Source organism: Anomaloglossus baeobatrachus, chromosome 10 (genome assembly GCF_048569485.1).
Source record: "Anomaloglossus baeobatrachus isolate aAnoBae1 chromosome 10, aAnoBae1.hap1, whole genome shotgun sequence".
Taxonomy (NCBI): Eukaryota; Metazoa; Chordata; class Amphibia; order Anura; family Aromobatidae; genus Anomaloglossus; species Anomaloglossus baeobatrachus.
In genome coordinates, this window is record NC_134362.1 from 185,113,222 (window position 1) to 185,136,199 (window position 22,978).

Consider the following 22,978-nt stretch of genomic DNA (forward strand, 5'->3'; position numbering starts at 1 on the left):
CAATCTCAAACTTGAATCTGACAAATTTTTCCTTTCTTTATCCAATACAATAGTCATGAATCTAATTGACGATGCGATAGATTCTTGCTCCCACAAAGCCAAGAAATCAGGATCCCTCAGTCTAGGGGCAGGAGAAATATTAATGCGCAGACCTCTAGGCACTATGTTGTTCTTAATATAACTCTCAATTGTCTTTACCTCCCACCAAGATCGTAAGTTCTCAAAATATTCCTCCTGTAATTCCCTAAAAATGGTTTTAAGGGATATCGCCCCTTGATCTATTGTTGAAACACCATCAACTGAGAAGACTTCCTCCGCATCCTCCAGCCAATTAGCAGCGTCCAAAGTCCCTGAGAGGAAGCCCGCCATGAAACAAACGGCTAACAATCAAAATAATTTCAGGATAGTCAAAAGGTACATATATAGTGAAAAAACAATCCCTTTAAAAAATTTTTATTTTTATTATTTTTATTAAATATGTCTTAAAAATTCCCAAGTAATTCACCTATCTAGAATTTATCAAGGGTAGTATAGATATACACCAGGGTAGCCACCCCTATACAAAATACAATCAGAGGCAGAAAAACGGGGTATGGGATCCCAAATGGGATTAAACTGGCCCTACCAGGACCTAGCACCTCACACCTTCCTACCGACGGAGGTAAATCACCTTAACTTAGCCGGGCGCCCCCGTTCCTCGGTGGCTATCCCTCACTTACCCTAATATATTCCCTACCATATGAGGAGAAATGCCTGAGCAAGTTACCTCTAATTATTGGTTGGACTTTTTTAACCCCACTATGCACTTTAAAGAGAGGGCAATAATAGCTCCACCTGTTTAATATGCTCAAGGTCAGCTGATCAATTATTTATGTACGGGGGAAATAGATACCATTACACCCTGTCCAATTAATATGCTCAAATTCAGCTGGTCATTAATTCATATATAAGGAAAATCGATACCATAACAACCTGTCCAGTTTATATACTCAAAATCAACTGATCATTAATTCATATATTGAGATGACAAACGCCATAGTACCCTGTTATTAATTCAGACATAACAAATTCAACTGGTCATCTGTTAATATACAGGGACAACAGGTACCATAGCGCCCCACTATCTAGATCAGGCTGATATGCCCCAGTTCAACCAGGGTATATTCAAATGCAGGGGAAAAAAGTCCAGATACCAAGTTATCCTAATGAGTTTGAGATAACACAATTAACTTGCTTTCAGCAATTCCTAATTTCTGGAACAATGCCAGTATATATACTCTTATTTTAAATGAATAGATATCATTTTAAAGCTGATAAATTAACTTCCCTTTATTAAGTGCATCCGCACTGCCTCGACGCGTTTCTCCGCCCTCTAATCCGGTTCATCAGGAGGCCCAGGGAGACAGGGAACTATTCAGTCATGATATGTGTCTTCATATGGCAGCAGCTGCCGCCATTATGCCGGCAGCTTAAATAGACCATATCAAACCAATGAGAGCAACAAAGTCCCAGGTGTACGATAGTGGGCTTCTGTCTCAGATGGGTATAGTGCGCATGTCCATTTCCATTCTACCGCTAGAGCGTGCGAGGTGAGCATTGCGCATGCTCCGAGGCCGTACCTCATTAATTCATGACTCATTCCTATTGATGCGAACAGTCACGCCCACAAGCCTCAAACACGGGCGCGCTGTCATAACAACCCAGCAGGTACGTCATCATCTGACGTGCTATATCACACTGCACACGCGCCCAAAAGCTATCAGGACAATACCGCCCTATGTTGTGCACTAAAGACGCATGAGTACCGTGATATAAGATTGAAAAACTTCACATTATCACATCGCAGGCATTGCGCATGCCCCGATGTCATACCTCATTAATTCATCCTCTTAATCTAAACAGATACGCCCCCACCTCAAAAATCAAACACAGGTGCCTTGTCCTAGAAAACAGGCAGATACGCCATAGTTAATATTATGGCAGAATACCTTGCAACACAAAATTCTCAAACACTCAAAGAGACGGCGGGGGGGGGGGGGGGAGGAAGAGTGACAACATGGCGGTGGTGCATTCCATCAATGCACTGTCGGCAAAATCCCCACCGGTTGTGGGGTATTTAAGTTTGTCATCTCAATATATGAATTAATGATCAGTTGATTTTGAGTATATAAACTGGATAGGTTGTTATGGTATCTATTATCCCTGTATATGAATTAATGACCAGCTGAATTTGAGCATATTAATTGGACAGGGTGTAATGGTATCTATTTCCCCGGTACATGAATAATTGATCAGCTGACCTTGAGCATATTAAACAGGTGGAGCTATTATTGCCCTCTCTTTAAAGTGCATAGTGGGGTTAAAAAAGTCCAACCAATAATTAGAGGTAACTTGCTCAGGCATTTCTCCTCATATGGTAGGGAATATATTAGGGTAAGTGAGGGATAGCCACCGAGGAACGGGGGCGCCCGGCTAAGTTAAGGTGATTTACCTCCGTCGGTAGGAAGGTGTGAGGTGCTAGGTCCTGGTAGGGCCAGTTTAATCCCATTTGGGATCCCATACCCCGTTTTTCTGCCTCTGATTGTATTTTGTATAGGGGTGGCTACCCTGGTGTATATCTATACTACCCTTGATAAATTCTAGATAGGTGAATCACTTGGGAATTTTTAAGACATATTTAAGAAAAATAAAAATTTTTTAAAGGGATTGTTTTTTCACTATATATGTTACTCCTCTCAACAGCAAGTCGGATGGTCCTTCTATTCGATGACAAGCTGGATGGTACTTCCCCTTACTAGTAGACACTGAGAAGTTTGTCTGCAGCTACTGTGACAGCAAGATGGTTCTTGTAAGATGGCTGCTTATCTTTCTTGAGAAAAAGATCTGTATTGAAGTCAGGCCCTAATACATCCCCATATCATCAGAGTTGATGGCTTTTGAATTGTGTGATAACAAGCTGGAGGGTCTGTCTCCTCGATAACAAGCTGGATGGTCCCTCCTCTCGATTGATCAAGGTTGGGTCCCTAGGGTTTAGCATGTGCACATCTAACAATCATAGAATAGTTACCAGGAGGATCCAGCCCGATCAACATGACAAAAGCCAAAAGACCTTGTTTTAAGAAGGGGACATCTTTCACAACTCTTTCGATATTTGCTAAAAGGTAAAGCTGCTATGTTGTCACTTCATAAAAAAAACAAGGACAAACCCCGCAGAACACGGCAGATGAAAACAGATTTTTTTTTTCTGCAAAAAGGATGAAATAATTTCCCTTGTTGGTATGATTCACTGTAGACATGCAGATTTACCGTATGACATACCATACACGATGTATGTGCTGAGGCTCTATAATAACCACAGAATTAAAGGATCTTCATATAAGGACGCTGTGTCTTGTGTCTGCCATCTGGAACTGAGAAATACATTTGTTTTTAATCAGATGTCAGATTCTTTCCATGTGGGTTTGTACGCATTTCCATATACCGGTATATACAGTAATGTTTGATATTCTTATTAAGTGCAACTGGATGACACAGAGTCGCCCCCACCAGCCTACCGTGGAGGGAGGTGTGGGAGACGTCCTGATGACTTTTCAATAAACTAAATGAAGCATTCTTATCGACGTGAGATGACTTCACTTCATTAAGAGGAGTCTGCCTAGTGCAGGGCTAAACGTAAATATACAGAGCTGCGCTCATTAACCCCTTTGGGTAATCTAAAGGGAGCCAAGAGGAATAATCTAGTTACAATTGTCATACACTTTGCGCCATCAAGCACTTTTTAGGCCGACAGTTATTCCTCAAAACCCTTATACGCATGCACTCTCTGTTCAGCTGAGTGTTCATGTGTTTATAACTGAGCAAGCTGCAGCCAGAAACTTTTAGTGGCTTATCTCTCTTCAGAAAAAGGTCTGTATTAAAGTTAGGCCCCAATACAATCCCATATCATCAGAGTTGACGGCTTTTGAACTGTCTGATAAGCTGGATGGTCCCTCTGCTCGATAACAAGCAGGATGATCTGTCGCCTCGATAACAAGCTGGATGGTCCCTCCTCTCGATAACATAGAGGATGGTCCCTCCTCTCGATAACAAGCTGGATGGTCCCTCCCTTTGATAACAAGCTGGATGGTTCCTCCCCTTGATAACAAGCTGGATGGTCCCTCCCCTCGATAACAAGCTGGATGGTCCATCGCCTTGTTAACAAGCTGGATGGTCCCTTTGCTCGATAACAAGCTGGATAGTCTCTCCTCTTGATAAGCTGAATGGTACCTCTGCTCAATAACAAGCTGGATGGTCCCTCCTCTCAATAACAAGCTGGATGGTCCCTTTGCTCGATAACAAGCTGGATGGTCCCTCCTCTAGAAAACAAGCTGCATGGTCCCTTTGCTCGATAAGAAGCTGAATGGTACCTCCTCTCTATTATAAGCAGGATGGTCCCTCCTCTCGATAACAAGCTGGATGGTCCTTCTGCTCGATAACAAGCTGGATGGTCCCTCCTCTCGATAACAAGCTGGATGGTCCATTCTCTCGATAATAAGTTGGATGGTCCCTCTGTTCAATAACAAGCTAGATGGTACCGCTCTTCACTGGTAGACACTGAAAATTTTGTCTGCAGCTACTGAGACAGCTAGATGGTTCTTGTAACTCAAACCTGAAATATTCCATCAGTGACCATCCAGCTCCATCATCAGTGCGATCATCAACCCAACCAAGATGGCAACACATGGATGAAGTAATCCAGAAAACTAGTGGAAAGTCACATATAGAGTCTTCCACCATAATGACGTCTTCTCACCATCTCCCAGGTGGCGGCACGATGGCTCAGTGGTTAGCACTGGTGTCTGCAGCACTCAGGTCATGGAACGAAATCCGATCGCGGACGTCTGCATGGAGTTTGTATATTCTCCCCATGTCTGTGTGGGTTTCCTGCGAGTTCTCCGGTTTCCTCCCAAACTTCAAAAATATACTGATAGGTTAATTGGCTTCTTCAAAATGATCCCTGATATGAATGATGACCATCCCTGTACAGCACTGTGGAATATGTTGGTGCTATAATCAAAGTAAAACAATGGACTATGGGCTGTGCATTATACTATATGGAGGACTATGGGGTGTGCACTATACTATATGGAGGAATATGGGGTGTGCATTATACTATATGGAGGATTATGGGGTGTGCATTATACTATATGGAGGATTATGGAGTGTGCATTATACTATATGGAGGATTATGGAGTGTGCATTATATTATATGGAGAATTATGGGGTGTGCATAATACTATATGGAGGATTATGGTGTGTGCATTATACTATATGGAGGATTATGGAGTGTGCATTATACTATATGGAGGATTATGGAGTGTGCATTATACTATATGGAGGATTATGGAGTGTGCATTATACTATATGGAGGACTATGGGGGATGCATTATACTATATGGAAGACTATGGGAGTGCATCATACTATATGAAGGACTATGGGGGGTGCATTATACAATATGGAGGACTAAGGGGGTGCATTATACTATATGGAGGATTATGGATAGTGTATGATACTATATGAAGGTCTATATGGGGTGCCTAAAACTATGTGGAGGACTATGGGCTGTGCATTATACTATATGGAGGACTAAAGAGGGTGCATTATACTGAACTTCTATAAGAAGGGCTATAAGTCCATTATACTTTATATAGGACTATGGGGGTACATTATACTATATGGAGCACTATGGGGGTTGCTTTATACTATATGGAGCACTATGGGGGTGCAATATACTATATGGAGCACTATGGGGGTGCATTATACTATATGGAGTACTATGGGGGTGCATTATACTTTATGGATAACTAAGGAGGGTGCATTATACTTACCGTAATATACAAAGGACTATAGGGTGCATTGTACTATATGGAGGAGTATGTGGGACCATTGTAATATATGGAGGGCTATGTGGGGCCCATTATACAAAATAGAGGGTTATGGGAAGTGCATTATACTATATGGAAGGCAATGTAGGGCGCATTATACTACTAGATATAAGGATATGAGGACCATTATAATATTTGGAGGGCTATGAGGGAGCCTTTATACTTTATGGGGGGCTATTTGAGGCCCATTAGTCTGTATGCAAGCAGTTATACAGTGTGAAAGATTGTGTGGGGTCCATCATACTTTACTAAGGGCTGTGTGGGGGGCCATTATATTGTTTAGTGACCTAGTGAGGACATGTATGTGTGCGGAGGTGTGAAGGCCATTTTACTGCTATGGGGCCCCTGCCCGCGATCCCTGCATGTGAGTTTTGACCCCGGAACCACTCACATTGCTCACAGCCGCCATTACTACCGGTTACCCACAACAATAGTATGAATTGGACCATACCAAGTATGTTTATATAGAACACGCCCCCCTTTGCTTCTTTGGACTATTCCGGTCACATGATCTCGTTTTCCCGCGAAATCCAACTTCCACGTTACGCTCTATTCAGGACTCGCGACCAATCACAGCGTTCGCAGGCGGTGACGTCACGCCCCGGGGCGCCCACCTGCACACTGGGCATTTTAGTTTTTTCGCGGGTGTGTGAGGTGCAAACATGGAGCAGATGAGAGTCACCGACTTTTTCGGGCAGCGCAAGCGGCCTGCAGCGCGGGGGACCCCGGGGAGCAAACGGAGGAAGGTGCAGCAGGAGGCGGTGAGGTTAGAGGAGTTACTGCGGCCGCCCAGCACTCCGGAGCGGCCTGAGCACGCCGAGCTGCCCGCCCCCTCCTCACTACTCCCCAGCAGCAAGAAGCGGAGCCGGCCGGACTCTGAGCCGGAGCTGACGGGCAAGAGATCCGCCCGGAAGAAGCTGAAACTCCCGGAGAATGAAGCCCAGGTACGGCCGCCATGTTTACTGAGGGCAGCGGAGCAGCTGGGCAGTGCAGCCAATCACATACCTGCTTTCATTTTGTAGCATGAAAACTGCAATCTTATTGGCTGTTTTGTATATTTCCGGTTCTCCGCCTTCTCCTTAGTGCAAGCCATGTGTACACTTCCTGTTAGGCCACCAGGTGGTCTTAGAGGGGTCATTTTCTGCAGACTCGTGTCTGTACCCTCATAGAAGGCAGCTCTGCGTCTAAGTGACCGCTTCCCAATGCAAGAATGGATGCACTGCCCTTCAAATATAAAACAATTATTTCTAGTTGTCCAATCACAATGGAGGGGCCGCGCTTTAGTGCTGCATCGATTGGGTGCCACTCACAACCATTAGATATTTCGGAAGCAATGAAAAGGTGGAAGTTGTGTACACAGCTGGTCTAGGGGGTTAGTGTCGGACCCCCAATTCTGGTATTGATTGCCCACCCTAAGGATAGATCTTTGATATTAAAATGCTAGAGAGTGCTTTTTTCTTCTTCTGAGGTATGCAGGGAGACCTGTGAGGACATAGAGGGGTTGCAGGAAAGACATTCATTCACATCTTAAAGGTGATGGGTGTAGTTTATAAGGAAGGATAAAACGATGAAGATTCCCTTTAAGGCTTTGTCTGGTCAGGATATATAGATGATTTTTCCATAGGTGCAGGCGGCCATATTTTGTGTGATCCGAGTCTCTCCATTGTCAATCTGTGGTCGCAACTCGGACTTATTGCAATCTATTTATTTTTTTCTTCCTTGGACGGTCTCAGGCTAAGGAGAAAATTGGTCTTGAGCACGACCTTGTAGAATAACGTTGTCCAAGTGCACTCTGATGTGTTGTCAGATTATGTCATCAAGATTGGGGCGGAGGGTTGGCCACCTCACCGGTCACCACCTATAGGTTCTGGAGGTAATAATAGAATATTTATTCATTTATATAGCGCTAATTCCACAGCGCTTTACATACATTGGCAACACTGTCTCCATTGGGGCTCACAATCTAGAGTCCCTATCTGTATGTCTTTGGAGTGTGGGAGGAAACCGGAGACCCTGGAGGAAACCCACGCAAACACGGGGAGAACATACAAACTCCTTGCAAATGGTGTCCTTGGTGGGACTAGAACCCAGGACCCCAGCGCTGCAAGGGTGCAGTGTTAACCACTGAGCCACCGTGCCGTCTGTGGAGGTGGACAGATGTGATTTTTTTTTATTTTATTTTTTTTTTTTTTTTTTAGTGGCTCATGTAACTTTTTACTCTCAAAAGATGAAAAACAGGTAAAACTTGCTTCATACAGTGTGTAGGGTCCATGCCACACACAGCAGTACACCTCCTGTCCTACAGAGGGGGTCATATCTACACTGAGAAATCCCTATAAATACAGGGAAAGTCTGATCAAATATATATACCATAATTTTCGTTTTATATAACGCACCCCAAATGTAATGGGGTCAGTCTTATCTGGTGCTGTCTTATCAGGGCAGTGGTGGTAGAGTGGTGTCACAGGAGGCAGGTGGAGTAGGGCGATGCTGCAGCAGATGATCGTTGCAGATGCTGTGAGGCTGGAACATTCAGAAACTGTCGGTGGAGTGGGCTTCAAAGAAATGGTGCCCGGAGTCTGTCCGTGTGCAGAATGAGCTAAATGACAAGTCGAGATCTCATCTGTGCACATGCCACCTGGGCGTCATTTTCCTTAAGCCCGCTGATGGGAAATCAATGGGCCGGTGGCAGTGTGTGCGCAGATGAGATCTTGATCCAGAAACGTTTGGCGGTGCAGGCTTCAAAGAAATGGTGCCCGGAGTTTGTCGATGCACAGATTGAGCTATTTGCTCAATGACAAGCCGAGATCTCATCTGTGCACGCGCAACCTCCGGGCGCCATTTTCCATAAGCCTGCTGCTGGGAAAACAATAGGCCCGAGGTGGCGCATGCGCAGATGAGATCTTGAGCCAAGAGCTCTATCTGCCGATGTGCCATTATATAAAGCCCACACTGCCATTTTCCGGATAGGATTGTCCTTTCCTCACCCCTCACAGCCAGCACAGCACTCGCAGCATTTCCCCTGCCTCGTGTGACTCCTCCACCACCCAAAAGCTACATTCGGATTCTAAGGCTCACCCCTCATTTTCCTCCTATATTTTTGGGAGGAGAAGTTGCTTATAATCAGAAAAATACTGTAAATGCTTTTTCCTCCCCAGTGTCTGAGCCCTGGCTCCACAAAAGAAGTCCAATGTGAGACTCCTCCATCTTTGGGGAAGAAGATACAGGACTTTGTCAGTGTGTCTTTGTCTCCACAAAGCGACATCCAGAAGACCGGTCCAGCCGTGCTGGAGGCGAAGGTAACGGGTCATGGACAATCTGTACATTTGGGTTGTGTAGCGCCTTTTATTTCTGCATTAGGCATTTATAGAAACTATGTGGCATTAACATCCAACTCTGAGTTCTGAATTGCCCTATTAAAAGGAACCTGTCACCACTTTTTTTGCCCTATAAGCTGCGGCCACCGCCAGTGGGCTCTTATATACAGCATTCTAACATGCTGTACACAGCGGCCTGGGCTCTTATATACAATATAAAAATCACTTTATAATACTCAAACTGGTCGCTGCGGTGGATGTGGCTCAGATGGGTGTCTTCATCCTCCAGTGCCGGCGCCTCCTCTTTTGGTCATCTTCGTCCTCCATCTTCTGAAGCCGCAGTGCATGATGCATCCGATGTCATACACGCTCGCTGGCATTCAGGTCCTGAGCAGGGTAGATCAAAATACTGTAGTGCGCATGTGTGGGACCAGCGAGTGTGTATGACGTAGAAGCGTCATACACACAGAGTTCAGAAGGAGGAAGAAGATGGACGAAAGAGGCGGCACAGATACCGGAGAGGTTTAAGTGAGTATTATAAAGTGTGTTATCTTCTACATAGCGGCCCGGATATATATATATATATATATATTATAGTCATTCCGTGTCAAGTGGACCAGTTTTAAAAATCGTCCCCACTCGACGTTCTCCGATTTTGCTGAAAATTTATAAGGATGTACATGTATGTTTGAAAAGAGGTTCTGTAAATTTTTAGGGCCACATCTCCAATACATTGGGCACTGTTGACCTTTCACTGGAGGCCCCCACCAAGCCTGCGGCTTCAGCTAAGAGGATTTTGCAAACTTTGGCACATAGCCATTAGAGTTCTATACTGGCTATGATGCTGAAATTTGGCATACTAGCTCAACTTTTGCTGCTAAACGCGATAAAATTATTACCGGCTATGACAAAACAATATTTCGGCCGCAATTTTGTGTCAAAGTAGCTTGTAAAACGTGTCGCATAAAATTTATGCCAAACTTTGCCTATATATAACTCAAGACCAAAAACCAATAGGAACTGGTGCTTTACCCTGTACACCAAACATCTTCATGACTTTGCATTGCTGCAATATCACGGTCAAAGCATATGTATTTGTGGAAATATTCACACCCACATCTGATGACAAACTTAAAAAACCGAATTTTACCTATTTTTAGGTCAAATTTCCCAAAAAGGGTACCCCTAAAATATATTCTGTTATCATTTGAAAGAGCACATTTCTTTGTCGCTCCATTGGGAGACCCAGACAATTGGGTGTATAGGCTATGCCTCCGGAGGCCGCACAAAGTATTACACTAAAAGTGTAAAGCCCCTCCCCTTCTGCCTATACACCCCCCGTGCTCCCACGGGCTCCTCAGTTTTTTGCTTTGTGCGAAGGAGGTCAGACATGCACGCACAGCTCCAGAGAGTGGTCAGCAGCAGCTGCTGACCATGTCGGATGGAAGAAAAGTGGGCCCATATAGAGCCCCCAGCATGCTCCCTTCTCACCCCACTCTTGTCGGCGGTGTTGTAAGGTTGAGGTATCCATTGCGGGTACGGAGGCTGGAGCCCACATGCGGTTTTCCTTCCCCATCCCCCTCAGGGCTCTGGTGGAAGTGGGATCCTATCGGTCTCCAGGCACTGAGACCGTGCTTCATCCACAACTCCTGTGGAGCCTGCTGGATAGGAGCCGGGTATCGTTCAGGGACATGGCCCTGCTACTTGGAGGTACTCTGTATCCCTGTGGGGACCGCGCACAGCAACACCAGCTTTGCTGGGTGTGCTAGTGCACCGGGGACCGCGTCGCTGACCGTGTTAATATGTGCCATTACACACTCAGCGTTGCTGAGTGTGTTTATGTATAGGGACTACCGCACTGACCGCCGCTGCCATGGAAACACTGCGGCGCGGCTGGGACTTGTAGTGCGCCGGGGACTTCCACGCCGGCCGCGCTTTTACGGCGGCCGCGTTTATTACTAGAGTCCCCGGCTTTTTGCGGCCTAGTTTCCTTTCCTCCCACCCCCAGCCCTGACAGGCGGGGAAGGGCGGGACGCTGCACAGAACGAGCAGCACTGAGGGCTGGAGCATGCTTTGCATACTCCACCCCCCTCACTGTGCACAGTGCGGGCACCAGTTCCCGCACTTTCTGGGTCACGCCCACGGCTCCCTCCTCTCCTCAGGACGCCGGCAGCCATTCCTGTCAGCTCCTCGGACGCTGCAGAGGGGGACAAAGTCTGGGAGACCCAGGCAGGGATTCTGGTGGCCTCACAACCGCTTTAAGCGGGTGGTAAGCAGCACCTGTGGTGCTAGCCCCATTGTGCAGTAGTGTAACATATGTTTATTTTACACTGTATGGTGCACAGTTGATTTCTGGCTATATACCCTATTGTGTTGCTCAGGGAAGATAATAGCATGGCGCCCACGAAAGGCAGGGGTGCCAAAACACAGGCTTATTATGTTGCCTGCGCCGCATGTACGACCCCGCTACCGGCAGGTTCCACTGACCCTCATTGTGTGCACTGTTCGGCCCCTGTGGCACTTACTCAGCCAGAGCCTCTGCTAGGGGGGGCCCAGGGGGAGCCACCTGCTAACACTGTTCAGGTGACGGGGACGGAGTTTGCAAAAGTCTCTGAGACTATGGCTAAGATACTAGAAGCCTTGCAGTCCAGGCCGGTATCTCAGCACAGGGACTCTGTTGAATCTTTGTTCCCTGGCCCACCTCAGCTGGACCAACAATGTCCTCCCGGGGTATCTCATGGATCCCAGGCTGAGGGTTCTGACACAGACCCCAGCCCCAGACCGACTAAGCGAGCTCGCTTAGATTTTCCCTCGACATCATCATGTTGTGCAGGGTCTCAGAGGGGGGAATCTCTGGTTGATGATGCGGAGACAGCTGATCAGGATTCTGATCCTGAGGCCGCTCTCAATCTTGATACTCCGGACGGGGACGCCATAGTGAACGACCTTATTGCGTCCATCAATCGTATGTTGGATATTTCTCTAGTCCCTTCCACGACAGCATAGGAGGTTGTCTCTCCACGCCCTAATTGGGACAGGAAGTTCAAGAGGTTTAAAAGGACCCTCCCACAGCCAGTGTCTTTCCTGTCCCCATGGGGCATGGAGAGGTTTTGTTTTTCTCCTATGCTGTGGTGGCCGGCGACCTGCAGTATATTTTTTTTTTTTTTTTTTTTTTTCCCCCTATTATTACCTTCAGCCGGACAGCATCAGGTCGGGCCTTCGCGACGGGGGGGGAGGTCCGGTCGGGGCGGGGGTGGCGGGGGGTGGGTGGGGGGGTGGGGGGGGGGGAGAGGGCGGGAGGGGGGGGTGGGGGGGGGAGGGGAGGGGGGGGGGGGGCGGGGGGGGGGGAGGGGCGGGGGGGCGGGGAGGAGGGGTGAGGGGGGGAGGGGGGGAGGGGGGTGGGGGAGGGGGGGGGGGGCCAGGGGCGGTCCTCCCTGAGCCGCCGGGCCGCTTCCCGCATGCACGCTGCCGGAGCGATCCGGAAGTGCTCCCGGGGGCGGGGACTTCCGGTCTTGCGGACTTCCCGGTCGAGAGCGCTTCCGGTTTGCGGAAGGCAGCCGTGGAGGCACGCCGACAGTGACTCGGCCTGCCCAGGACCGGATGCGGGAGGCGGGGAAAACGTGCACCGTCACTGGGGTGGCAGGCCCTTTTCCATAAGGGCTGCCACGAAGACATCAGATCATGGTAAGACCGTGCTCCCTGTCATGTCTTCCGCTGCAACTGCCTCTGCAGAACCCAGTGTGCCCCCTGCTACTGTGAGTATGGAGGGGAATGGTCCCTCGGACATAGGTCTCATCGGTTGATTATGGCTCTCTGCTCTGTGTTTCTAGGAGGACAAGGCCACCAAGAAAACTGACAGAAATGAGAAATCAGAGAAGCCTGAGAAGTCAGAAAAGACTGACAAGTCTGATAAGCCTGATAGACCTGACAGAGTGGACAAAATTAAAAAATGTCCCATCTGTATAAAGAAGCTCCCTGCAGTATGGGATAAAAAGCTTTGCCAGCAATGTACGGACCAGATTATTAGGGCCGAACAACCATCTCTGATAGATGAGTTGCGGTCCATGATGAAACAGGAGATTAGGGCCTCACTGGCTTCTCGCCCTGTTCCTGGCCCTGTTCCTGGCCCTGTTCCTGGCCCTGTTCCTGGCCCTGTTCCTGGCCCTGCTCCTCCAAAAAAGAGGAGACTCCAGTCGACCCCTTCTGATCAGGAGGACGCTGATTCCACCTCTGAGGGTCCTGAGGACGGAATTCCATCTGGGGGGTCTGACCAGTCCTTTCTCTTTCACTCAGAAGAGTTGGGGGATCTTATTGAGGCAGTTCGGAGCACGATGGGTTTAGAGGAAGTGCAGTCTCTTCCTTCAATCCAGGACGAAATGTTTGCTGGCCTGAAGTCAGTCAAACGATTGGGATTCCCAGTTCATGCCAATATATTGGATATTGTCTCTCAGGAATGGGAATGTCCTGAGAGGCGGGTACGGAGTGACCTTAGACGCCGGTTTCCTCTGGAACCTTCGGGACTACATTGGGAGATCCCAAGGGTGGACGTTCAGGTGGCTAGGGTAGCTAAACAAACGGCTCTTCCTTTTGAGGATACTTCCCAACTGAAGGATCAAATGGATAGGAAGGTAGAGGGCTTGATGAAGCGGTCCTGGGAGGCATCGTCTTCCTCTATTCAAGCCAACATTGCCTCCACCTGCGTATCCAGGTCCCTAATTAGGTGGATAGACCAGTTGGAGGCTCATATTTCACAAGGGACCCCGAGGGAGGAATTACTAGAATCCCTTCCCTTGCTTAGGAAGGCTACCTGTTTTCTGGCAGATACCTCGGTGGAATCTGTCCGCCTGGCAGCCAGGACCTCGGTGCTTTCTAACTCTGCCCGACGTGCCCTCTGGCTTAAGGCCTGGAGTGGAGACTCCACCTCTAAAATGAGGCTTTGTTCCCTTCCGTTTAAAGGGGATTTAGTGTTTGGGCCTGCCCTGGATGATATCCTGGACAAGGCGACCGATCGTAAGGCCTTGCCCGATCCTAGACCTAAAAGGAAGCGGTCCTTTCGTCCCTCGATGCCTCAGGCCTCCCAGCCCAGAGGGAAAGGGAAGGCAGGCAGGTGGAGCTATCCCAAAGGTAGAGGGAGAAATATCCTCATCCCTCCACATCAGCAACGTCCTCAGCAGGACAAGCAGTGACTCGGCCCGGGTGGGGGGAAGACTCTCAGCGTTTCTTCCCCAGTGGCAGTCCATAACCTCTTGCCAATGGGTTCTGAAGATCATCTCGGACGGTCTTCTCATAGAATTCCTTTCCCCCCCTCTTCCGGGTCTCCGAGTCACTGCGCTGGCGTCACCGGGTTCACAGACTCTGTTGTACACAAAGATTATAGAGCTAGTACACTCGGGGGTCGTTTCCCCAGTCCCGAGTCAGGAAGAAGGGGTAGGACACTACTCCCGTCTCTTCCTGGTCAAGAAGCCATCCGGCGACGTCCGTATAATTGTCAATTTAAAAAGTCTAAACCGTCAGGTCAGGTACCGGCGGTTCAAGATGGAGTCAGTGAAATCAGCTATTCCCCTGATAGGTCTACACCATCAGATGGCCTCTAGCGATCTGAAAGATGCCTACTTCCATGTACCCGTCCATCCGGGACACAGACAATACCTCAGGTTTGCGGTACTTCACGGGGAGGAAGTACTTCATTTCCAATTCAATGTACTTCCCTTCGGGATCTCCTCAGCTCCAAGAATCTTTTCCAAGATCATGGCAGAGGTGGTCGCCTTCATACGATTGCAGGGTATCTGTCTAGTTCCGTATCTGGACGACTTTCTTCTCATGGCTCCGTCTGCTCCAACCCTCCGGAACCATGTGGAGAGGTCTTTGGGAATCCTTCGGTCTCTGGGATGGATTCCCAATCTCAAAAAATCACAGTTAACCCCCTCCTCCACTCGGCAGTTTCTCGGAGTGCTGCTGGACTCCGACAGACAGGCATCCTTTCTCCCAGAGGGCCACAGGATAGCTATGTTATCCAAAATATCAAAACTCCGCAGGCAGGCTCGCCCGACGCTTCGAGCGGCTATGTCGGCCCTGGGTTCCATGACATCCTGCATTCCCTCGGTCAGGTGGGCTCAGGCCCATTCTCGGTGTCTCCAGGATCATATCCTGGCACATTGGGACAGACTCCCGTCATCCCTAAACAGAAGGTTTCGCCTCTCGGGGTCCGTCTCCTCATCCCTTCTCTGGTGGCTGAGTCCCGCCAACCTGCAGGTGGGGGTTGCCTGGACTCAGAGTCCCCTGGTTACACTGACCACAGATGCCAGCCTACGAGGATGGGGGGCAATGGTGGCAAATTCCCCATTTCAAGGGGTCTGGAGTCCTTACGTCAGTTCCCAATCCTCCAACTACCGGGAGCTAAGGGCAGTCAGGGAAGCCCTCCTTGCGGCTCAGGACCTCGTCCGGGACTCTCACGTCCTGGTATATTCAGACAATGTCACTACGGTGGCACATCTCCGCCATCAGGGCAGTACACGCTCGGGCGCCCTGAAATCAGTGTCCTCCCGAATCTTTCAATGGGCAGAACAATCTCTGCTCTCCCTTTCTGCGGTCCATCTGAAGGGCTCCCTCAATCTTCAGGCGGATTTCCTGAGTCGTCGGGATGTTCATCCGGGGGAATGGAGCCTGGATCAGGCGGTGTTCTGCTCTCTAGTGGCGAGGTGGGGTACACCAGAGGTGGACCTCTTTGCCTCGGCAGGGAATCGCAAGGTCGCAACATATTTCTCCCTGAACCCAAGGGACGAGGCGTTAGGGGTAGACGCTTTCTGCCACAGTTGGTCCTTTCGCCTCGCTTACGCGTTCCCCCCTCTTCCTCTTCTCGCACGGGCCCTGAGGAAGATCAGAGACGAGGGGGTCCCAACTATACTGGTGGCCCCTCTGTGGCCCCGGAGGAGTTGGTACAGCCTGGTCCTGACGCTAGGAATCGACGGCCCAATCCTCTTAGGTTCAGACCCAAGCTTACTGTCGCAGGGTCCGATTTTCCATCCGGCTCCTCAGAAACTCAACCTGGCTGCCTGGCTTCTGAGGCCCGGGCACTGAAGGCCCAAGGGCTTTCTGACAAAGTTGTGGCTACGCTGCAGAAGAACCGTAAACCTGTGACTAATAGTATATACAACAAAATCTGGAAGAGATTTTCCTCCTGGTGTGGTTCTCGGCCTCCTGACCCTCTTCGGCCTAATATTGCGCAGATTCTGGACTTTCTCCAAAGTGGTTTAGACTTAGGTCTTAGGCCTAGCACCCTGAAAGTTCAGGTGTCAGCACTCAGTGCGGTCTTTGACACGGCTCTGGCAGATCATCGTTGGATCCGTCGGTTCTTTGTGTCCGCTAGTAGACTCTGTCCACGTCAGAGGGTCCTGACGCCTCGCTGGGATCTCAATGTGGTCCTTACCGGACTATCTCGGTCTCCGTTTGAACCTCTGTGCTCTTGTACCATTCGTTCCCTTTCTCACAAGACTGCTTTTCTTGTGGCTATTACATCTGCTCGCAGAGTCGGCGAACTTCAGGCTTTGTCCGTTAGGGAACCTTACCTGACCATCAGAGATGACAGCATTGTGTTTCAGCTGGACCCTTCCTTCCTTCCCAAGGTGGTTTCGGATTTTCACCGTTCGCAGTCCATCGTCCTGCCTTCCTTCTGTCAGAATCCTCGGACTCCGGGTGAGGAAGTGTTTCATTCTTTGGATGTCCGTCGGATAGTGTTGCACTACCTAGAGGTTACTGCTTCTTGGCGCCTTGATTCTAACCTGTTCATCCAGCCCTTTGGCCGCAATAAGGGCAAGAAGGTGGCTAAGAGTACAGTCGCCAACTGGATTGTGCGAGCAATTAGAGATGCCTACCTCGCTCAGCATCTCTCTCCGCCTACTGGATTCACGGCGCACTCCACCAGGGCTACCTCTGCCTCCTGGGCCGAACGGGCAGGGGCCTCCCCTGAGCAGATCTGCAAGGCGGCTACGTGGTCTTCGCTCCATACTTTCACGAAGCATTATCGTCTGGATCTGGATTCCAACAGGGATTTGGCCTTTGGCAGGAAAGTCCTGCAGGCTGTGGTCCCCCCCTAGGTATCAATTCTTTGGTATTCCTCCTATGCTGTCGTGGAAGGGACTAGAGAAATAAGAATTATTCTTACCGATAATTCGGTTTCTGGGACCTTCCACGACAGCAGGTAATTCCCTCCCCTATGTATTCATGTATTCCTGAATGTGTAGTACTTCTCATATGCTATGGTTTCTTTGTAAGACACTGGCTGTGGGAGGTGGGAGGGTCCTTTTAAACCTCTTGAACTTCCTGTCCCAATTAGGGCGTGGAGAGACAACCTCCTATGCTGTCGTGGAAGGTCCTAGAAACCGAATTATCGGTAAGAATAATTCTTATTTCTCCCTCAGCTCCTCCGGTGGAGGAGTCAGCTTCTCAGCAGGAGAAATTCCGTTTCAGGTTTCCCAAGCGTACACAGAGTATGTTTCTGGACCACTCTGATTTCAGAGAGGCAGTCCAGAATCACCATGATTGTCCAGATAAGCATTTTTCTAAGCGCCTTAAGGATACACGTTATCCCTTTCCCCCTGACGTAGTCAAAGGTTGGACTCAGTGTCCCAAGGTGGATCCTCCAATCTCCAGACTGGCAGCTAGATCCATACTTGCAGTGGAAGACGGGGCTTCACTCAAAGATGCCACTGACAGGCAGATGGAGCTCTGGTTGAAATCCATCTATGAAGCTATCGGCGCTTCTTTTGCCCCAGCATTCGCAGCCGTATGGGCGCTGCAAGCTATCTCAGCAGGTCAAGCGCAAATTGACGCAGCCACACGCACGTCCACGCCACAGGTGGCGTCCATAACCACTCAGACGTCGGCATTTGCGTCTTACGCTATTAATGCTGTCCTGGACTCTGCGAGCCGTACGGCGGTTGCAGCCGCCAATTCGGTGGTACTCCGCAGGGCCTTGTGGCTACGGGAATGGAAGGCAGATTCTGTTTCCAAAAAGCGCTTAACCAGTTTGCCAATTTCTGGCGACCGATTGTTTGGCGAGCGTTTGGATGAAATCATCAAACAATCCAAGGGAAAGGATACATCCTTACCCCAGCCCAAACCGAACATACCCCAACAGAGGAAGGGGCAGTCGAGGTTTCGGTCCTTTCGGGGCGCGGGCAGGTCCCAATTCTCCTCGTCCAAAAGGCCTCAGAAAGATCAAAGGAACTCTGATGCATGGCGGTCTAAGTCACGTCCTAAAAAGACCACCGGAGGTGCCGCTACCAAAGCGGCTTCCTCATGACTTTCGGCCTCCTCACTCCGCATCCTCGGTCGGTGGCAGGCTCTCCCGCTTTTGCGACACCTGGCTGCCACGGGTAAAAGACCGTTGGGTGAGAGACATTCTGTCTCACGGTTACAAGATAGAGTTCAGCTCTCGTCCCCCGACTCGATTCTTCAGGTCATCCCCGCCTCCCGAGCGCCGCGAGGCTCTTCTGCAGGCGCTGGGCACTCTGAAGGCAGAAGGAGTGGTGGTCCCTGTTCCTCTTCAGCAACAGGGCCACGGTTTTTACTCCAACTTGTTTGTGGTCCCAAAGAAGGACGGGTCTTTCCGACCTGTCCTGGACCTGAAACTTCTCAACAAACACGTAAAGACCAGGCGGTTCCGGATGGAATCCCTCCGCTCCGTCATCGCCTCAATGTCCCAAGGAGATTTCCTTGCATCGATCGATATCAAAGATGCTTATCTCCACGTACCGATTGCTCCAGAGCACCAGCGCTTCTTGCGCTTCGCCATAGAAAACGAACACCTGCAGTTCGTGGCACTGCCGTTCGGCCTGGCAACAGCCCCACGGGTTTTCACCAAGGTGATGGCTACTGTAGTAGCGGTCCTCCACTCTCAGGGTCACTCGGTGATCCTGTGAAGCCCCACGGGTGTTGTATCGGTGCATACCTTCAGGGACTCCACTCAGCTGGATCTCCGTCACTGGTAGGAAATCTTCTTGTTTGATCGTGACGCCACTCTCAGTATTGCGGTCAGTGGGGACCGCCACTGCAGGTTAGGGGACGCCTGGGGCTGATGGTGGGTGCAGTCGGATGTAGTAGCCTCCTGAGAGTGAGGCAAGCCCCAGGGCCCTGTGTAGGTTTGTAGTACCACAAGTCGCAGAATAACCACACAGGCAGGAATGTCTTTCAAGGGCTTTACTCACATTTGATGGCAGGGTGAGTAGCCCGGGCGTAGCTGGGATGAACCAGGTGGGAACCAGGTATCCTTCAGGCTGACTTTATGAGGGTGACTACTGACTCGCCTTCCTTAGCCCTTGGTGGTTTGGGGTGACCCCGACTTTTAGTCCCTATGGGGGTCACCCAGGGAAGATGCTGCAGCCTCTCTCCCCTTGTTGTTTGCCGTGTGCTTGTTCCCCTGACCAGGCCACTCCAGCCTCTTGCCTCCTATGACCTATGGGCCCAAACTTGTGGTTACGTGGCTGCGGCTTTTGTAGTGTTGTGGTGTGGGCTTTAAGAGCCCCACACCGGCAGGTTTAGCAGAAGAAAGTTGAATCTATCCTCGCTTCGGGATCTGCCGCCCGGTTGGGCCTGGTGCTCTCTAGCAGTCTCCTTACTTCCCACTCCGTTGCACTCTCTAGCTGAAGCTGGCTTTCAGGCAGCACTCCTAGTTGACCGTTCTCCCCCGTCTGTAGCCACTGCGCGGGCGCTGTTAGACAGCAACAGCCCCACAGGTCTGCTCCTCACTGAGCCCTATGGAGTTCTGCTCTAACTGACTCACTGCCCCTCCTCTCCTGTTCTTGCCTACGCCACCTAGCAACCAGACTCTCCACCACACCCCTTGAGAGGAGATGGAGGCTCTACCCCCTCCACTATTCCAGTGAAGGTGAAGGCTTGCCCCCTCCTGGGATCCCCAGGGGTCCTCTCATGGGTACATGTGTGAGACCTGATCACTATGCGCCTGTGTTCCACACCCCAGTCAGCCTTCTGGATTACCTGTCTTGTACTGTCCCCAGCATGGGTGCAGTACTCAGTGGTGCCTGACCAGGTCAGGGGCGCCACATTCCCCCTTAGTTATCACCAGCACGTCCTCGGGCTGCAAGACAACATTTTAAAATGCATAAAACATTAAAACATGTAAAACATTTTTAAAACCACCAGGTATCAGACATCACCACCCTCCACCCACAAGTCCGTTAACCCACCCAAAACCCTCTCAGGAGGCAGGTCACCGGTCCTTTTGGTAACCAGATCTGGGCCATCTACTTCCCCAGACCTTTCCTCCAATCTTCCTCTCCCGTTGGCCGCGACTTCAGCCACTTCTGGCAGGATGTAGAGGCGGCTTTCATGGGCTGGTGGTTTCAGGGTATACCTGGCCTGGTGGATCCGCGCCGTCAGCCTCTTCTGGCAGGATGCAGAGGCGGCCTCCACAGTTGGTGCTGGCCAGGTACCCTCTTTGTGGTGGTGAGCCAAGGCCCCATAAACAGGCGTGCTCTCTGGTCGCAGGTGAGCCAAGGCCCTTTTCTACGGACGGGCCCCCCTGGTTGCAGACGAGCCAAGCCCCTAAACAGGCTGGCCCTGGTGGTGGTGCCACTGGTGTAACTATTTACACTGCGAGAGTTTGTGGCTATAGCAAGTTCATAGCCTTAAGGTTTATGGTTTTCTCACAATAGTTTTTGTGGGCACATTTCTTAAACGTTGCAAACAAAACTTGTCAAAACTTCAACTGGTAACTTGCTGTATTTCTTTACTTCTCTCTACTCCTCCATTTCACCAGGGCGTGGGCATGTAGGGCACCGGCACCTGTGACTTTCTTGCTCTCCGTCGTCGTCCGTCGTTGTTTCATCTGTAGGATCTTTGTGGTTGTTTCATCTGTAGGATCTTTATCTTTCCTTTCTTGGTCTTCGTCTGTTTCTACATCTGGTTCTTTATCTCTGTCTTTTCTTTCTTTTCTTTCTTTTCTTTCTTTTCTTTCTTTTCTTTCTTTTCTTTCTTTTCTTTCTTGTCTTTCTTTTCTTTCTTTTCTTTCTTGTCTTTCTTGTCTTTCTTGTCTTTCTTGTCTTTCTTGTCTTTCTTGTCTTTCTTGTCTTTCTTGTCTTTCTTGTCTTTCTTGTCTTTCTTGTCTTTCTTGTCTTTCTTGTCTTTCTTGTCTTTCTTGTCTTTCTTGTCTTTCTTGTCTTTCTTGTCTTTCTTGTCTTTCTTGTCTTTCTTGTCTTTCTTGTCTTTCTTGTCTTTCTTGTCTTTCTTGTCTTTCTTGTCTTTCTTGTCTTTCTTGTCTGTCTTGTCTGTCTTGTCTGTCTTGTCTTTCTTGTCTTTCTTGTCTGTCTTGTCTTTCTTGTCTGTCTTGTCTTTCTTGTCTTTCTTGTCTTTCTTGTCTTTCTTGTCTTTCTTGTCTTTCTTGTCTTTCTTGTCTTTCTTGTCTTTCTTGTCTTTCTTGTCTTTCTTGTCTTTCTTGTCTTTCTTGTCTTTCTTGTCTTTCTTGTCTTTCTTGTCTTTCTTGTCTTTCTTGTCTTTCTTGTCTTTCTTGTCTTTCTTGTCTTTCTTGTCTTTCTTGTCTTTCTTGTCTTTCTTGTCTTTCTTGTCTTTCTTGTCTTTCTTGTCTTTCTTGTCTTTCTTGTCTTTCTTGTCTTTCTTGTCTTTCTTGTCTTTCTTGTCTTTCTTGTCTTTCTTGTCTTTCTTGTCTTTCTTGTCTTTCTTGTCTTTCTTGTCTTTCTTGTCTTTCTTGTCTTTCTTGTCTGGGACATGGTGCTACGTCTAAGGCATAGTAGCCCCTTTCTCCTTGATGCAAGGTGAACTGTACTAAGTCCCCAATTTTCAAATTTCTGCCTGAATGTCCTCTGGGCAGGTGGGCTTGAACATCTCTCCGATTTACAAATATGCCCTCTTTTATTCCTTTTACTACAATAAAGCCGTATCCGCTTTTCAAGTTGAAGTCCTCTACTATTCCTCTGTAAAGGGGTCCTCTAGCCTGGGCTTTGGACCTTCTTAGGCACCTTTTCTCCTCCAGGTCTCTGGCTGTGACCTCCCTCTGCTCTGGAGACTGTGGTGTTGGAGGATACTTTGATCTGCTGCGCCGTGTCTTGCGGGCTGGATTCATGCCTGTGGGCTCCCAGGTGAGGTCTTTGGGTTGATCTTCATCTGCTGACGGTGTCAAGTCTTCCTCCTCCCAGCGGGAATAGGGCAGCATCTCCGGCTCTGGGTAGGAGTCTGCTGCGGTTGGCGTCGGAGTCAGCCCTTCTGCTTCCTGATCTCCTCTCCCCCTTAGTTCTTCGCTGCACTCTGGTTGTGGCAGTGCTGGGGATGGGCTTTCTTCAGCTGGTCTGGGCGGTGGACTCTCTGGCGCGGCTGCAGGGGTTGCCTGAATCTCCTTGGGGGTATGCGGAGGGAGCAGATACCGGTCCACCATCTCTTGTGGGAACTGGGCCTCTAGGTCAGCCTTCAGCTTCCAGTATTCGGGGTCCTCTCCTATCAGGGTCTTCCTAGCAGGGACCTCTCTGGACTGGGGAGCGGTGTCTGCTCTGGCCTTGCAGGCCGGGGAAAATAGTGATGCAATCTCTTGGCGGGCCGCGCCCTGTATGGCGGCGGCCTGGTCTTGGCGGGCCGCGCCTGGCATGGCAGCGGCCTGGTCTTGGCGGGCCGCGCCTGGCATGGCGGCGGCCTGGTCTTGGCGGGCCGCGCCCGGCATGGCGGCGGCCTGGTCTTGGCGGGCCGCGCCCTGTATGGCGGCGGCCTGGATT

At 49.6% G+C, this 22,978-nt stretch overlaps 1 protein-coding gene across 1 annotated transcript in view; it reads left to right on the top strand.

Moving 5' to 3' along the window:
• The first annotated feature begins 6,485 nt into the window (after nt 1-6,485).
• The window catches only part of CDT1 (chromatin licensing and DNA replication factor 1), a 43,329-nt gene continuing 26,836 nt past the window's right edge, over nt 6,486-22,978 (top strand). The window contains exons 1-2 of the mRNA XM_075326998.1: nt 6,486-6,869; nt 9,084-9,224. Coding sequence (XP_075183113.1) covers nt 6,588-6,869; nt 9,084-9,224 — 423 coding nt within the window. The 5' untranslated portion in view covers nt 6,486-6,587. The remainder of the gene's footprint in view (nt 6,870-9,083; nt 9,225-22,978) is intronic.